The sequence below is a fragment of the Hippocampus bargibanti genome, linkage group LG16 (genome assembly GCF_051943395.1).
Source record: "Hippocampus bargibanti isolate YZ-2025 linkage group LG16, ASM5194339v1, whole genome shotgun sequence".
NCBI classification, from domain to species: domain Eukaryota; kingdom Metazoa; phylum Chordata; class Actinopteri; order Syngnathiformes; family Syngnathidae; genus Hippocampus; species Hippocampus bargibanti.
The window spans coordinates 16,569,357-16,588,128 of record NC_142749.1 but is presented as its reverse complement, the minus strand read 5'-3'; the positions used below and the strand labels follow the sequence as shown (position 1 = coordinate 16,588,128).

The following is an 18,772-nucleotide window of genomic DNA, read 5'->3' as shown; positions in this document are numbered from 1 at the left end:
TGTAAAGTGACCTTGAGAGTTTTGAAAGGCGATTCTAAATGAAATGTATTATTAGAAAGGAATAGTCGTGACCAGAAGTTATAGTCTTAGTTTGGGAAGTGTTTGGGTGGTCGTAAAACATAGTTTCCAATCGTACGAAGTGGCAGTGGGGTGTATTTAGTTCATATTTCACTCGGCGCCAGCAGGAGTCTCTCGTCCCCATAGTAACCAGAACCTCCTTCCACAAGAGCCTCTTAAGCTTAGCAGCGTCACATTCTTTGCCAACACCGCTTCTTTGATTTCTTTTCAACCAAAGTTACATCCTGCGATTTCCTCTCACTCGCTCCCACACTTTTATCTTCACGTTTTCACCAGGAAGTCTCCGAAAACTCCATCCACTGGATTTTATGTCCATCTTTTTATTTATTCTTTCCTTTTGAGGGAAAAAAAAAACTAGCATACGGTCTGTCAACGCCGCTCGAGTGCCCGGAAGTGGCGAAAGGGGGGAGCGAGTGTGGGGAAAAAAAGCGGAGAAAGGCATGAAAAAAGAGGTCAAGCGAAGCAAACTTTTCACCCGAACATTCCCATAGAGGTTCGACGCCGTCTTAACCGGACCCTCGGCGTCCTTTTCGGCGTAGTTTTTGGTCCTTTCCGTTTTTTTTTTTTTGTGGGCGAGGATGGGTCTTCCGACGCTGGAGTTCAGCGACTCGTTCGTGGACAGCCCCGAGTTCCGAGAGAGGCTCCAGTGCCACGAAATCGAGTTGGAGAGAACCAACAGATTTATCAAAGATCTCATCAAAGATGGAAGCATGCTCATTTCAGCTCTAAGAAGTAAGATCGTTTTAAAATCATCTAAAATGTCGCTAATTGTAATTCTTTCGGTGTTCCAGTTGCTTTCTTTGAGACTCGTCTTAAAAGCCCAACAACGGCCATGCTGAGTTTTACTGCCCCTCGTCAGTTTTATTACCCGAAAGACATTTACGGTCTTATAAAACTTTATTGTTGGCTTACTTTTATTGTCATGATTATCGTCATCGCGCCTTGTTAATTTTTAGCAGGGGTTTTCAATCTGTGGACGGCGGGTGGCTGGTGGTCCCAGAGGACCCAAAAATCGTCTGGAAGGTGTTCATACCATACTCTTGCTTTTAGTATTTAAAATAAAAATGTGAAAATTAATATTACAACTTTCACTAGAACTGTTGTACTTTTTCCCCCCTTTAACAGGTATTGTTACTCTTACTGTAACCACAACTACTACTGCAACATTTACTATTCGAGCTATGTAATAATAATAATAATAATAATAAATAATAATAATAATCATGATACTAATAATACTACTACTACTACTAATACCACTACTTATATTACTACTAATACTCATACTACTACTAATACTCCTAATACTACTACTACTAATAATAATAATACTAAGACTAATAACACTACTTATAATACTACTTATAAAACTAACGCTAACACTAATGCTAACACTAACACTAATACTAATGCTAATAATACATTTCATTTCTAAGCGCCTTTCAAAACTCTCAAGGACACTTTACAGTCACAGGATATTTTTTCTTCGGGTGAGCAGCGGCAGCCACGCACCAGCGTTCACTCAACCCGGAAGTAACAAAGTAAAAAAATAATAATACGTAACAATAATAATGTACTACTACTTGTCGTGTTACAGTTGGTGCTACTGCTTTTACGATTACTACTTCTGGTTTTAGGTACTTTTACTCGCTTATACCTTTGTTACTACAATGGTACTATTTTGCTGTAACTACTAGCGGTTCCTTCTATTTTTATTTCTACTGCTAGCATAGCATTTGGTGTAGCTCAGGCTTTTTGCTGAAATTGTGGTAACGTTTGCTGTGCTGTCGTCAGGTCTTTCCCAAGCGGTGCAGCGTTTCTCTCAATCACTGCAAGAGTTCCAGTTCGAGTGCATCGGAGATGCCGAGACGGACGACGAGATCAACATAGGTGAGTTTGACCCAAAGGAAAAATTTTTTGCAAGAGGTCTGACCAGCACTTCATCGGTACCCGCAAGTTATTAGAATACAATTCATATTGATTTAGATAGCGCTTTAACAACAGCTGAAGCTGTAATAAAGCGCTAATATGCACACAAGGCAAATGCTACACCCTTGTGGAAAGGAAAAAAACATTGCGAGAGGTCTGAGCAGCGCTTTATCGACACCCAAAGAAGAAAAAAAAAACCGTGAACAAATTCGGGAATGGCGCTTTCTGGCACATTTTCAATTCTCGAATAAATTCCTGAATGGCAGTGAATAAGTTAAGCAATGTTGTTTCCATAGCAACACCCTAATTCTGACTTGTATTTGCACCCCCCCCCCCCCCCTCGGCAGCACAATCTCTCAAGGAGTTTTCTCAACTGCTGAGCACCGTGGAGGAGGAAAGAAAGCGTCTGGTGAGTAAGCAGCTCACGTCATGCCTCACTGACGTTAGCCTGTTGTGTCTGAACAACTACAGTGATACCTCGGTTTACGAGCCCCTTGGCTTACGAACTTTTCGGTTAACGAACGTTAAATTTAAGAACATTTTACACAGCAGTGAGAGGAGGTGGTTTAAACATTAAAGAGACAGGCAGACAACAGAGAGAGACTTATAAAATGAATAGTAAACAGTAACATTTGGACTTGTTTCAACTTTTATAGTTCAAAGGCAGAGTGTAGACTGCAAGGTTAAAATATCCCAGGATCATTCCTCAAGATAGTGAAAGGTTGTGTTCCTCATCAAGTGATTAATGTAAATTTCTCCACTGTGAGACTAATAAAGGAATACCCAATCCAATCCAATCCAATGCTGAAGAAACCGGCCACTCCATTCCATCAACGACCATTAGAATGGTCAATAAAACGACTTTATTATATAGTATTGTTTATTTCTTTAATTATAATACCATAGAAGATTTATTATACATAAATAAGTTATATTTTGTCTAGTTTTATGACTTAGAAAGTAGAAAATTATGTTTTATGGCGACCTCAGAACGGATTATTCTCATTTTAATGGTTTCCTATGGGAAATTAATTTTTGGGATACACATTTTTTCGCCTTACTCTGTCTGGGAACCAATTAAGTTCGTAAGCCAAGGTATCACTGTACTTCCTGTTTTGAGTTGGGCAAACGGCAGATTATTTCTACGGAACCGTGACTCCTTTTACTACCTTCTGTACAGGAGTGCCTTTTTTTGTGTGGGTGAATGTGCGCCTTTTGTGTAAAGTGTACACGCTCTACCGGTTGACGAACCATGTGGAACGTATTCCGATAATTCCCTAGTGAAAGCCGAGCCCCTGACTGCATGGGAAAGTCCATAAAAGACTTCTGTGTGTGTGTGTGTGTGTGTGTGTGTGTGTGTGTGTGTGTGTGTGTGTGTGTGTGTGTGTGTGTGTGTGCGCGCTCATTTTTTTGTGTTCCCCCCCCCCCCGTCAGCCATCGAACCCAGCACCACTTCCTTTAAATATTCCACCACTAATGCTTTCTATAGGCGGCGCGTTGGCGTAGCGGTTACCGAAATGGCCCTGGTTTCAAGGCCTAATTTAAGCATTACATTTTTAACACCGATACTGTGTAAGAACTGGGCTTCTAAAAACAGAACATTTATCATCGTTAGTCTCGTGGTATCCAATTTCATGCGGGGGTGGAGTGTGGGGGGGTTAAAGCAACACAAAAGAAAGTGTTTCTTTCACACAAATTATCTCATGATGTGAAATTAAAGTCATCGGAGAATCTTGTGGTTGCGAAGACTAAAAAAAAAAGTGTAGACAACAGCTGCCTTCTCAGAGATCACATGCCTCTAAGGGTGACGGCAGATGCGCGTTATTGAGTGGCGATGACATCATCAATCTGCGACAACAAAGTCGATACGTTCAACGGCAATGGAGGACGATTGTGATATTTTGTTTTTGGCTCGCTTTTGACGAATGACCATTTTCTGTGCCAATTTCCCAACTCCCAATTTACGTTAGCAACCGCTCGGTTTCTACTCTCGATGGTATCGTGATAAAATAATAATAATAATAATAATAAATTAAAAATGCAAGTGAATTTAGGGATAGATGACATGAGAAATGAACAACTATTTTTTTGCACTGAACCCTAGAGGAGATTATCTAGCTATTTAGCTGTCTAGCTAGCTAGCTAGCTGTCTAGGTAGCTTTCTCTCTCTGTCTCTCTCTCTATCTCGCTAGCCAGCTAAACAGCTAGCCAGCTATGTAGCTGTCTAGCTGTTTAGCTATCTAGCCGTCTAACTGTCTTCACTGTCTAACTGTTTAGCTAGTTGTCTAGCTAGCTGTATATCTATCTGTCTCACTATCTCGCTATTTTGCGTTCTTGCTAGCTAGCTATCTATATTGCTATCTGTATCTGGCTGTCTAGCTAGCTGTGTATCTGTCTCGCTATCTCACTAGCCAGCTAGGTAGCTATCTAGCTAGCTATTTCGCTATCTCGCTAGTTAGCTATATTACTATCTCACTATCTTGCATTCTCGCTAGCTAGCTATCTATATTGCTATCTGTCTATCTGGCTGTCTAGCTAGCTGTCTAGCTAGCTGTGTATCTATCTGTCTCGCTATCTTGCTATCTCACTAGCCAACTAGGTAGCTATCTAGCTAGCTATTTTGCTATCTCGCGAGCTGGCTATATTGCTATCTGTCTAGCTGGCTGTCTAGCTAGCTGTATATCTATCTGTCTCGCTATCTCGCTAGCTAGCTATCTATATTGTTATCTGTCTAGCTAGCTGTATATCTATCTGTCTCACTATCTTGCTATCTCACTAGCCAGCTAGATAGCGAGGTAGCTAGCTAGCTCGCTATCTTGGTATCTCGCTCGCTAGCTAGCTATATTTCTATCTGTCTAGATGGCTGTCTAGCTAGCTGTATATCTGTCTCACTATCTTGCTAGCCAGCTAGCTAGCTATATATATTGCTATCTGTCTAGCTGGCTGTCTAGCCAGCAGTCTAGCTAGCTGTATATCTGTCTCGCTATCTTGCTATTTCACTAGCCAACTAGCTAGCTATGTCACTCACTTGCTATCTCGCTATTCACTATGTTGCTATCTCTCGCTTTCTCTTGGTAACTTTCTCCATTTATAATTCTTATTAGATGTACTGTTTTTGGTTTATTGATTAGTTTATTTGTTTATTTTTAATTATATTACATTTTAAAAAAATCTATCTTGCATGTATGTGACCAGTTAGCCCAATTGCGGGAACAAGGCGTGTGAGGACGATGACTGCGACATGTTACTTCACCACTGTTGCAACATACATTTGATTGTATTTTTTATTTTTCACTCCCACAGATCCAAAACGCTGACAACGTGCTCATCTCGCCATTAGAGAGGTTTCGCAAAGAGCAAATTGCCGCTGTTAAGGTACAACTGCAACAAAACTCACTGTGCGCTCCCTAAAAAATGATACAAAAACATACTGATAATGAATTAATGCATATTCCCTGAGTCTCGTTCGTATAGTTTTTTTTTTCTACACTTAACTATGTCCCAGTCCCGTTCTTGAATCTCATTCCGATAAACCACAGACGTGTCAAGACGGAGGTCGTGGGAACGGACGCTGGGAGGCGTGTCACAGACTCAAAACCAGGCGATGTAAACATGGCCGGTGTTTGGTTTCGTCTGGCACAGCCTCTGATCCACGTTATCTTCTTTTCAGCGCATAAAGAAGATAACAAAAACATGCGTCCGTCATCCCGTAGAGGCCATTTTTGAGATAGCCAACGGAGTTGTACTGCGCTCTCAGCAAAAAAAAACCCAAAATGGCCGCCAAAAGGCGCTCACTATGCAGACATGCTAACGGTTAGCCTGTTGACGGTTAGCTTTTAGCCTGAGCGCACGCTCATCGCTGTCATTCGTTGACACCCACGTCACTCACCGCCTTTTAGACTATCCTATCGATATAATGCGAACCGCGAGGACCGTCATTTAAAAATGAATCAAAATAGAACATTTGAAGATCTTTTAGCTTTGTCAATTTGGGCGTCAATGTGACAATCTACACTCAGATTGCGCTGAGAACGCAAGTGGAAGAAGAAAAAACACAGTTTTGGATGCCGCTTGTAGAATGTAGCAACAGCGTGCGAGTCGCAGCGGTGCGCAAAAATATTTCAGCTTTGTCGTGTTTGATGGATTCTGTTTTAGCGACGCGGCTAAATATTGACAATTTCATTTCGGGTCCATGTGTTGATTTATTGATTTATTTTTGGTTTGGGTTGGATTGGATTAGCCTTTATTTGTCTCGCAGTGGAGAAATTTACATTTTACAGCAGAAAATTCATGAAAGGAAAAAGTCAAAAAACAAAATACAGGAGCCGCTGTAAAGGCAGCCACTCTCGCGCGCCATCTTGAAGTTAAAAACAGAATAACAAATAATATGACAACACAAAGACACATTCTTCAGCACTTGCTGTACCCTCTTTGTGGCATGAAGCAGTTCTAGATGAAAGAGGAGACAAAGCGTCCTTTTCACCAGTGGAGCAGGAACGTCATGCTAAAAAATGTGCATGCTTAATGTTGAAAGCAAACACTAAGCTGTAGCATCCATTGACGAAAAGCTATCTAGCTAGCAAGCTATCTATTAGCTATCTGGTGAGCTAGAGATTTAGCTATTAGCAATATAGCTAGCTAGCTAGCTATTTGAGTCAGGAAGCGTATTAGCGATCTAGTTAGCTATCTAGCTATTATCTATCTAGCCTGCTATTAGCTAGCTGGCTTTCTATCTTTTTGCGTTACTTGCCGGGTTGAGTGAACGCTGGCACGTGTGGCTGCCGCTGCTCACCCACAGAAAAATTTATCCTGTGACTGTAAAGTGACCTTGAGAGTTTTGAAAGGCGCTTAAGAAATGAAGTGTTATTATAAAATAAATTGTCTCACATCGCCTGTCCCACGTACTGTAAATCCGCTTCAATTCCAAGCAGCGGCCGTTCCGCATTCGCATCGGCGCTCTGCGCTGACGCGCCTTTCTTCTCACGGACATTCCTCCCAATCAAAATGATTTCAAATCATATTGTGATGTCACTCAGGAGGGCAAGAAGCAGTTTGACAAAGAAACGGAACGCTACTACTCTGTTTTGGAGAAACACCTCAGCATCTCCTCCAAAAAGAAGGAATCGCAGCTACATGAGGTAAATAAATAAGAATAAAACACAAACCAGCGCCTATTGGACACACCCCGATGCACGCAAGCCTGTGATTGGCTGGGTTGTCGTTGCAGGCTGACTCGCAGATGAGCAAAGATCGTCAAGTGTTTAACGACGCCTCGCTTCAATATGTCTTCAAGATTCAGGAAGTACAGGAGAGGAAGAAATTTGAGTTTGTGGAACCGGTGAGGAAACACACATGTATACACACACACACACACACACACACACACACACACACACACACACACACACACACACACACACACACACACACACGCACACAAACACACATTCGTGACAAAGTCAAAAGTCTCCAAAATGGTCTAAATGTGAAGAAAGTCGCCACGGGGGAAGAAAAAAAGTGTTTATATGAGTCGACTGTGAATGCGGCGTTAAATGAGTTAGCGTCAAAATAATTTTAGGAACGTTGGAATAACCGTGAAGATCAGAAACGGATGTCGGGGAAAGTCCTTCGGATCAATTGGTAGGAGATTGGGCCGTTTTGGGATTACCTCTGTTGGTGGTTTTTTTTTCCGATTTTTTTGGGGTGTCTTTGAAGGGAGCATTAATTGACGTTTTTTTTTTTCTGGCGGTCTTTGAACGCCTCTTGAGCTGACCAGAAATAAAGCAAGGCCTGTAGAGACATGGTTTGACATTTGAGTTTTTCAAACAATGTGCAATTTAAGAATAAATAAATACATATATAAAAGAATATATAAATGAATGAAGAGAGGTATAATTATAAATAAATGGATGAATAACAATCAATAAATAAAACATGAACAAACAGATGAATAAAAATAAATACATACATAAATAAATACATAAAAATGAACTAATAGATGAATAATAAGGAATGAATAAATTAATAAATAAATAGCTAAACTAAAATAATTAACAGATGAATAATAATATCCATCAATAAATAAAAAAAACAATAAGTGGAAGGATATAAATAAATAAGGAATAAATGAATAATTAAATAAATGGAGGAATACAAATAAAATAAATACATACATAAATAAAACATGTACAAACAGATGCATAAAAATAAATAAATAATGAACAAACATGAATAATAATAATAAATGAATAAATACATAGCTAAATAAATTGAATGAATAATTGAACAGATGAATAATAATAATAATAAATAAATAAATAGGCACCTAAAAGAAGCAGTTTTCCTTCAAGGTTGCTTGAATTGAAGCATGTGTCAATCAAATCTCGAATGTCCGAGATTTTTTAAAAATGGGGGTGTGATTTTTTTTTCTCACGAGATACTTAAACGCTGAGCCTGAAACGCAGCATTTCACGTCCCCAGGATCAAGTTGTTTGTTTAAGTTGACCGTGTTAAAGTCACACGAAGATAACAAACCCAATGTTCCCTCTGGGGGATGATTATAAATGTTCTTTATCTTTTCTTTATCTTTTTTTTCTCTCATGTCATGACTTTGAAAATGGCTCCCATCCGTAAACCGCATCACTGCTTGTGAACTTAAGCGTCATGAGGGATCAAAAGCAGAGCCCCCAACCGTCAAACGCTGTTTTGGCTTACCGATATAAACATGGCTTCGCGATACATATCAGCCATAGCCACTTCCTGTTTCTGCCTTGCCGCTTCCTGTGCGGAGATTTCTTCCAGCGGCCAAAGTCTTTGTTGTAAACATAAACAAGAACAGGCTCTTATTATTATTTTATTTTATTTTATTTTATTTTATTTTATTTTATTTTATTTTATTTTATTTTTATTTATATTATATTATATTATATTATATTATATTATATTATATTATTTTTATTATTATTATTATTATTATTATTATTATTATTTTTGTATTATTATTTCATTATTATTATTATTTCTGTTATGATGATCAATCAAGTTTTTGTTGTTGTGGTTTTCAGCTGCTGGCTTTCCTGCAAGGTTTGTTGACCTTTTACCATGAAGGCTACGAGCTAGCTAGCGAATTTGAGCCCTACAAACAGCAGCTGCAATTCAATCTGCAAAATGTGAGTTCACCAGCCGCCGCGTTGATATAAAAAAAAAAATACAGTGATACTGGCTACTTGGCTTACGAACTTTTCCATTTACGAACATTAAATGTATGAAAAATTTACCTTGGCATACAAACTATTTTTCGGGATACACACAGAGCGCCACAATGAGTTATGTGTCGTTCGCGAACTAGCCCGTTCTCCTAACAAAGAAATGGCAGCCGACTTTTTTTGTCCTCTATTCCCCCAGTCTTCGGTTAAAGCCACGTGATTGGTCAAGAACGCAGCAGTAAGGGGCAGGGGCTTGGGGGTTAAACATTAAAGAGACAGGCAGACGACACAGAGAGAGAGAGTGATAAAATGGATAGAAAACGGTGAAATTTGGTCTCGTTTCAACTTTGATAGTTCAAAGGCAGAGTGTAGACTGCAAGGTTAAAATATCCCATCAATAAGGCACCACAAATAACCCCTCACAAGCCATCTGTACACTTGATGCGAAAAAGCTATCAACCCAGCCAAACAGAACATAATTGATGAGGAACTAGGTAAAATTATCGCAGAGAAAGCACCTACAAGGGATCATTCCTCAAGATGGTGAAAGAAGAAGACTACGTTCCTCATCAAGTGTTTAATGCTGATGAAACCAGCTACTCAATTCCATCAAGCCATCAACGACCATCACAAAGGTAAATAAATCGACTTTATTATACAGTACAGTTTATTTCTTTAATTATAATACCACAGCACATTTATTATACATAAAATAAGGTATATTGTGTGTAGCTTAGAAATTTAGAAAGTAGAAAATTATGTTTTATGGGAACCTGGGAACGGATTATTCTCGTTTTCATGGTTTCCTATGGGAAATTAATTTTTGGGATACACACTTTTCCCCTTACGCACTCTGTCTGGAAACCAATTAAGTTTGTAAGCCAAGGTATCACTGTAATGTATGAATCCCATCAAAAAGTCCCGCGAGAGGCTTCAGCCATGTCCCCGTGTGACCCCTTTTAAGGCCCGCAACAATTTTGAAAGCACGCGGGCCGAAGTGGAACGTCTCATGAAGAGGATCCGCTCGGCCGAGGAAGACTTCAAAGCTCCCGGCTCCTTCACCATGGAGGGCTACTTGTACATACAAGAAAAACGTAAGCCAAATCAAGATGCTCCGCACCCCCAGACATAAAAAAAATGGCGTTTTCGTGTTTATTATGTTTGTTAAAGTCATTATAAAGTGCCTTGCATGCTTGGTCCCAGAGGACAGTCATTTCATCTGTGCTGTATGTCACGCATATTAGCATATTTGACAATAAAGCGCACTTTGACTGTGTTATTTTCAGGCCCGCTTGGCAGCGTGTGGACCAGGTACTACTGTACGTACGAGAAAAGTTCCAAGATGTTCACCATGAGCAACACCGAGGCCCGACCAACCGGGAGACAGGTGAGCTTCCATCGTTTCATTTATTGCAATCGCACCAGGCAGTGTGACGGTAGCTTTATGACGTTTTACAGAATGGCGTACCGAACGGAACGCCGGAGATGTTCAGGTTGCGCTCGTGCGTGCGAAGGAAGACGGATTCCATCGATAAGCGCTTCTGCTTTGATATCGAAGTGATGGATAGGTAACAGGGGAGAAGGGGGTTGGTTTTGAGGCCGAGTCTTGGGTTTAATTATTGTTTGCCTCCCCGTTTGGCGCAGACATGGCGTCATCACTCTGCAAGCGCTCTCGGAGGCCAACAGGCGACTGTGGATGGAGGCCATGGATGGAAAAGAACCTGTATGACCTTTGACTTTTACCTTGTGTACCTGATTTGGCATTGATGATCTGTTTTTTTTTTATGTGTGTATTTGTTTATTTATTTGTGTGTGTACATATTTATTTTATTTTGTAATGTATTTTATTATTTATTTTATTTATTTATGTTATTTTATTTTGATTGTATTTCTTATTTAATTTTGTATTGTATTTTTATATTCTATTTTTATTGTATTCTATGTTTTTATTGTGTTTTTTATTGTATTTATTTTATTGTTTATTTATTTAATTTTAATTATAGTTCTTTTTAATTTTGGTATTGTATTTTGTATTGTTTCTTTTATTCTATTTTGTTTGTATTTCATATTTTATTTTTTATTGTACTTTTATTCTTTTCTATTCTATTTTTATTGTATTTTGTATTCTATTTTTTAATTGTGTTTTTATTCTATTTATTTTATTGTTAATTTTTTATTGATTTAATTTTAATTATAGTTCATATTAATTTTTTTTTAGTGTATTTTTTTATTTTTTCTTTCATTCTATTTTTTTATTCTGTTTCTTATTGTATTTTTTATTGTGTTTTATTGTATTTTTATGGTACTTTTTTATTTTTGTGTAAAGTGTCCTTGAGAGTTTTGAAAGGTGCTTAGAAATGAAATGTATTATTATTATTATTATTATTATTATTATTATTCATTATTTATTTATTATTATTATTATTATTATTATTATTATTATTATTATTTATTTTTAAACCCCTCAGATTTACACTCTGCCGTCTCTCCTCAGCAAGAAGGAAGAAAGTAAGATTTAATCCAGAGCTGCCAATTTGCATCAGGATTGTTTTATTTATTTTTTTATTATTATTATTATTATTATTATTATTTTTGTTTATTTATTTATTATTACAGCCTTCCTGAACGAGACAGGCTTCAGCTTTGTGAGGAACTGCATCGAGCTTGTGGAAACGCGAGGTATATCGCCACAAGATGTAAAAACACAATGAAAGAAACAACAAAGAAGAATATTTTATTTTGAAATTATACAATTAAATCGTGATCAAATGTTGAAATATTCCAAAATGTGCGTGTAGGTCTCAACACTCTGGGACTGTACCGGACCGGAGGTGTCAATTCTAAAGTTCAGCGGCTGATGACGAGCGTTTTTGGTAAAAACAGGATTTTATTTCCTATGATGAAGATGAAGACGAGGATGAGGAACCATGTTAAAATCTTATCTGCTTTTGTGTAGCTTCTACTTCTACTTCGGACGCACGCCTCGACGCGGATGCTTGGGACAACAAGACCGTCACGAGTGGACTGAAGAATTATTTTAGGTGGCTTTGAAATGCACCATTTTCCCCTGTTTAATGGCTCATTTACATGATATTTAAAGGACAACCGACACCATTGTTTTGTTTCCTAACAGATGTTTTATAGCATCTAAAATACCCAAAACACGCAGGCTATTTTTAGTCAAATGAAAAACACCAATATAAATGAGTTAAAGTGTCCTAAAACTACTTCAAAATGACCCTGAAAATGGCAAGTTTCAGAAGGTCCCGCCCCCTTGTTCGTGACGTCACGCCAGGATGTCTTGCCTTGCTCGAGAATCAAAACAATGGCTTCAGATTCGGAGAAGATGCTTTCGTCCTACTCATCCAGTTATGAATATGATTCAAATATTTCTGAAGAGGAAAGTATAAATGTTTTCAATCGATTAAAGAAGTCCTTCCGTATCAATTCGAGCCATCAGGACTCCAATGTAGCGTCCTGGAAAATGCACAAAATGGCGCCCAAGCTCCACTGAAAATGGGCTGATTTCTCTGCTGGGAATTTGTGTCAACTAGTATCAAATAGTAGTCTTGGTCCAACACACAACGATTCACCATTGCGTTATTTATTTTTTTTTCCTTCTAATTTCGCCATCAAACAGACAAAACAAAGTACCCAAAATGCATTGTGTGTCGCTTTCTCGGTCAGGGGCGTTCCTTCAGTGACGTCACGTCAGGCATTGTCATCAACTCGAAAACAAGTCTTAAAATGTAAAATATAGCTATATCTTTGTAAAATACGCTCAGTAGAAGTCATTTGAAGTGATTTTACAAATTATGGACACAACATGTCCGGAGGCGTCGGTTGTCCTTTAATTTTCTATTTACTTGTGGTGTATTCCCAATTTACGAGTGCTCAAATGGTTCACCGTGTATGCACACAAAGGTGCTTGGCCGAACCTGTGCTGACCTACAGACTTCACAAGGAATTCATCAAAGCAGCAAGTAAAAGAAAAAGATTTCGAAATCTCGCTTTCACCGATAGTCCATAAAATGGAATGTTTTCCACAGAGTACGACGACCAGAAGCATCGCGTGAGGGCCATCCACGCGCTGGTCCACAAGCTACCTGAGAAAAACCGGACCATGCTGGACCTGCTGACCAATCACCTCCTCAGGTTTGTACACATACACACATATGTCTTTTGTGTAATACCGTACAATGGCTATATGGCTGACTGGCTAGCTATCTAACTGGCTAGCTATTAGCTATTTATTGGTTTGCTAGCTAGCTTTTGATGTATTTGTCTTACTATTCGATTTGAGTTACTTCCGGGTTGAGTGAACGCTGGCGGGTGTGGCTGCCGCTACTCACCCACAGGAAAAACTAGCTAACAGATAGCCAGCCAGCTAGCTAGCCAGCCAACACATAGCCAGCAAACCAGCGAGCCAATAGATATCTAATAGATGACTCAATGGGTATCCCTAGATTTGATCAGTGTTTACATCCCAACTTAGCTTAAATTGTGGCTGCCACTGCTTACCCACAGAAAAAAAAGTTATCCTGTGACTGTAAAGTGACCTTGAGAGTTTTGAAAGGCGCTTAGAAATAAAATGCATTATTATTATTATTATTATTATTATTATTATTATTATTATTACAGTAAAGTCTTGTTATATCGATATCGGATATATCGATAGTCCCGGTTATATCGATATTTTTTCGGACTCCCTTGAATATCGATATAACGAGACTTTACTGTATTATTATTATTATTATTATTATTATTATTATTATTAAAGATTATAAAGATGATTCTGATTCTGTAAAGTGTAGTTGCACTCCAGTCCTAACCAGCTAATAGATAGCTAGCCAGCTGGATAGCCAGCCAACGAGCCAGCTAGCTAATAGATAGCTAGCTATCTGGATACATAGCCAATGTAAATTTCTCCACTGTGAGACTAATAAAGGCATATCCAATATCCAATATCCAATATCCAAACAGATAGCCAAGTACATAATGCTTTTATCTACATCAGTATTCTCAGCAAAACATGCTGTGTTAAAATGCTACATGTGGCTAATTTCGTCATTGCTAATAAAAAAAATAAATACATATAGCTAACTGGTTAGCTGTCGAACTGGCTATCTCTAGGTTATCTATTAGCTAGCTAGCTTTCTATCTATTTGAGTTACTTCTGGGTTGGCTGGCGCGTGTGGCTGCCGCTGCTCACCCACAGAAAAAAACGTATCCTGTGACTGAAAAGTGACCTTGAGAGTTCTGAAAGGCGCTTATAAATGAAATGTATTATTATTATTATTATTATTATAAAGATGATTCTGATTCTGTAAAGTGTAGTTGCACTCCAGTCCTCTGCGTGGCAGTAATGAGCTATCACATAACTTTTTTGTTTTCAATTCCGCAGTCTGCCAGATTGGCTAGATCACCGCAAAAATAGTTTATCTAACTACTTGGTGGAACATATATCAATATATCCATTTGTTCGGGGTGTGTTTTTATTGATTTTATTTTTTGTCTGCAGGGTGTCATCCCACTGCAGTCAGAATCTCATGACGGTATCCAACCTTGGGATGATTTTCGGTCCCACGCTGATGAGGTCACAGGAGGAGACGGTTGCCGCCATGATGAATATCAAATTCCAGAACATTGTAGTGGAGATCATTATCGAGAACCACGACAAGGTACACGTTTTTGCGCTCATTTGGAGAAACACACACACACACACACACACACACACACACACACACACACACACACACACACACATGTGTGTGTGTTAAAACTTTATGCTGTGTTTGGTTTTCAGATATTCAGCGAAACTCCCGACCTATCGCTGCCGTTACCTCCGGCGCCATCTTCGCGGGCGCCACCCCGAAGGGGCAAAGCCATCTGTCTGTCGTCGGGGAAGAGGAAGGCCCGCCTCTACCCGCCCACCCTCTGCCTGGCGGATAACGACAGTGAGTGCTTTGCGTCGACCAAGGTCAAAGATAGACAATGTGGTGCTGATAAAGCGCTGGTCAGACCTCTGGCAATGTTTTTTCCCTTCTATGAAGGAGCAGCATTTGCCTTTTGTACTTGCGCTATATACATTGTACTGTAAACCAATATGTATGTATTGTATTGAATTTTGTACAGCCGCCCCATTTCAAGCTCAGATAACTCCAGAACCATATAACTTAGGAATTAACTTTTTTTAGAGCAGACCGTCTAAGATAGAATATCCAAAACAAAATGTTTTTGATGGCGTGAGAATAGCAATTTTACATTTCACGTTTTAAATGGTATTTAGTCTATTTGTTATGTATTATTATTATTATTATCATTATTGTTATTGTTGTTATTGTTATTGTTATTGTTATTGTTATCATCCATTTGCTATCTAGCTAGCTACCTAGCTGGCTATCTATTTACTATCCATTTGATGTCTATTAGTTAGCTACCTAGCTGGCTATGTATTTGCTATCTATTAGCTATCTGGATAACTAGCTATGTATCTGGCAATATATTAGCTATATGGCTATTTAGCTAGTTAGCTAACTGTCTAGCTGGCTATCTATTAGCTATCTTTTAGCTATCTAGCTAGCTTTTTATCTATTTAAGTTACTTCTGGGTTGAGTGAACGCTGGCGCGTGTGGCTGCCGCTGCTCACCCACAGAAAAACGTATCCTGTGATTGTAAAGTGACCTTGAGAGTTTTGAAAGGCGCTATTACGATTAAACAGCAAACAGGAAGTCAGCCATTTTGATTGTAAGCTTTTCATTTTTTGGTGTCATTTTGTGTTTGTCGCTCCAGGCGACACCTTCAGCAGCAGCAGCCCCGGCACGACCCCGACGGGCAGCCAAGAGTCGCTATCCTCGCATTCCTCGGAAAAAAACGGTGCATCCATGACGGCGTCTCCGTCCTCGCCTCCCGACGTCTCGTCCCCTGAAGTCCACCCGCCGCCTCCTTGTTCCTCCAACGGAGATGATCCAAAATGGCCGACGGACCAGGAGACGCCGCCGCCATTGGCGTCATCCACGTCGTCGTCCGTAACGTCCTTGCGCTCCGTCGCCGGGCGGACCGACTCCACCGTCTCCTTGTCGTCCGCCAAAGAGTCCAAATCGCTTTCGTCTTCGTCCACCGTGCAGCTGTCCTCCTCGGGGTCCCCGGCCAGGGAGTCTCGTTGCGTCCCCAGGACATCGTCCGTCTTGTCCTTGCAGAGCAAACAAGACAAAATGAAGGATTCTTCCCCGCCTCCTCCTCAGCAACGCCGGGCGGTGGCGTACAGGATGGCGTCCTCTTCCTCCTCGTCCTCCTCGTCTTTATTCCCTTACCCGCTGTCCACATCGTCCTCTCTTACCTCCCTGCACATTTCAGAAGGTACGTAGACGTGATAATAATGATAATAATGATAATAATAATAATAATAATAATAATAATACATTTCATTTCTAAGTGCCTTTCAAAACTCTCAAGGTCACTTTACAGTCACATAAGTTTTTCTGTGGGTGAGCAGCGGCAGCCACACGCGCCAGCCAACCCAGAAGTAACTCAAATAGATAGAAAGCTAGCTAATAGATAACCTAGAGATAGCCAGTTAGACAGCTAGCCAGTTAGCTATATGTATTTATTTATTTTTGTTAGCAATGAAGAAATTAGCCACATGTAGCATTTTAACATAGTTAGCATGTTTTGCTGAGAATACTGATGGAGATTCGGGGCACTTTGTACTTGGCTCTCTATCCAGCTAGCTAGCTAACTGTTCGCTAGCTGGCTAGTTGGCTGGATATCCAGCTGGCTAGCTATTTATTAGCTGGCTAGCTATTTATTAGCTGGCTAGCTGGTTAGCTGGATATCTATTGGCTGTCTGTTATCTAGCTAGCTAGCTGGCTAGCTATTAGCTATCTAACAGCTAGCTAGCTTTTTTGACAGTAACGTGACCTTGAGAGTTTTGAAAGCTGCTTATAAATTAAATTTATTATTATTATTATTATTATTATTATTATTATTATTATTATGAGCTTATTGTGCATTTTTTTTCTCCAGACTACCGAAGTTGTCACGGCTCCGTGCAGAGTTTAGCGTCACTGGGCCCGCGTGAAGTCGCACGGACGCGGAAAACTACACACGTACGACGAAATTCGGACAACCTGACCCCACAGTCACTGTCCACCAACGGCTACCAGAGGCCGGGATCCGTGTAGGTGTTATTATAAATAGTTTTCTGCTCTATATACTGTTACCATGGCAACTGTCACGCGGTCGAAGTTCATGTTTGTTTGTGTGTGTGTCCCAGGTTATCGGGACGGGCACAAAAACAGCGTGAAAGCTCTGTTTTCTCCTCGGCTTTGGATATTTGTGCTTCCGGAAGGTGGGCGGAGTCATAAATCGAAGTGATCACTTATTTTTGACATTTTCTTGGAAGTATGAACCGTTGTGACTTTTTTTTTTGGTTTGTTTTTGTTCTCGCAGGGAAGCGAAAGCTTTATACTCCTGTGAGGCCGAGCACAGCCATGAGCTCAGCTTCCCACAGGGGGCGCTCTTTTCAAACGGTAAGAAAAAAACTGCAATGGCATCTAAATTTTCATTCACAGCTTCAAATCAATCACATTTTTTTTGGTTCATGACAGTCCACCCATCCGTGGAACCGGGCTGGCTCCAGGCGACCTATCACGGGAGGACGGGCCTCATACCCGAGAACTATATCGTGTACACATGAATCTCTCTGATGTCATCACTCTACCTACCATGGAAGATCTGTGATGTCATCACTCCGCGACCTGACTTGAAGACGTCCATCAAGCATATACCGTTTATATGTAGCTGAAATCACTGAACTGTGCGACATGACTGATTTTTATGCATTTTACTGAATTTGTCTCACAGCAGTGTTTTTTTTTATTAATTGTCATAATTTAACTCTTGCTATCGGTCAATTTTACCGCTCATGTGGGATATGTGGAAGTGAAACGTTGTGTTGTCGTCCTACTGCTGCCTGACATGACTTTGTGTCCCAATAAAGGACTCATACATTCCATAGCAATACTTTATGGATTTTTATTCTGTTATTAAAAACAGACATATATAAAGGGTAAAATAATTTAAAGACACATTTTGCTGGATTCAGTCATATTTCGGTGCCTTAAACCTTAATAAATAGCACAGTTTGATTATTTTGTTTTAAAAACATGTACCCATAGGCCAAACTTTATTGATTCATATTTGACAAACGGCGACATTATGATTTAGTTTCTCGTAATTATGAATTCATATATTCGAGCCTACTCGGATTGTGATCGAAATCAGAGAAAATAACTAAAGGTACGTACTGTACTTTTGTTTCTAAACAGTAAGGAACGTTTCACCGCGCAGAACAGTTTCACGTGGGACCTTTTTCGATGTTACGCACGGTGAGACCGGGAGACGCGGTAAATATAAACAATCTCCCCCGCCTCTTAAAAGTAGAAAATGGCGACACAGAAGAGCTTGTGCCCAAATGAGGAGCCGTGTCCGTTGTTTGGCGGTATATTGGTTTCAGAAAATCTAACTTTGACCAAAAAAAAACAAAACATTTTGTGTAA

At 39.6% G+C, this 18,772-nt stretch overlaps 1 protein-coding gene across 1 annotated transcript; it reads left to right on the top strand.

Moving 5' to 3' along the window:
• Nucleotides 1-102: 102 nt before the first annotated feature.
• Nucleotides 103-18,228, top strand: LOC148886743 (rho GTPase-activating protein 42-like). Its single transcript, XM_089017564.1, has 24 exons — nt 103-810; nt 1,873-1,968; nt 2,355-2,416; nt 5,311-5,382; nt 7,044-7,145; nt 7,235-7,345; nt 9,072-9,176; nt 10,177-10,306; nt 10,499-10,599; nt 10,671-10,780; nt 10,857-10,935; nt 11,681-11,720; nt 11,829-11,891; nt 12,011-12,085; nt 12,169-12,253; nt 13,137-13,195; nt 13,262-13,367; nt 14,734-14,893; nt 15,019-15,169; nt 16,005-16,571; nt 17,238-17,391; nt 17,488-17,562; nt 17,664-17,743; nt 17,822-18,228. The coding sequence occupies exons 1-24, from the start codon at nt 657-659 to the stop codon at nt 17,908-17,910; spliced, it is 2,826 nt and encodes a 941-aa protein (XP_088873690.1). The 5' UTR covers nt 103-656; the 3' UTR covers nt 17,911-18,228.
• Nucleotides 18,229-18,772: the final 544 nt, after the last annotated feature.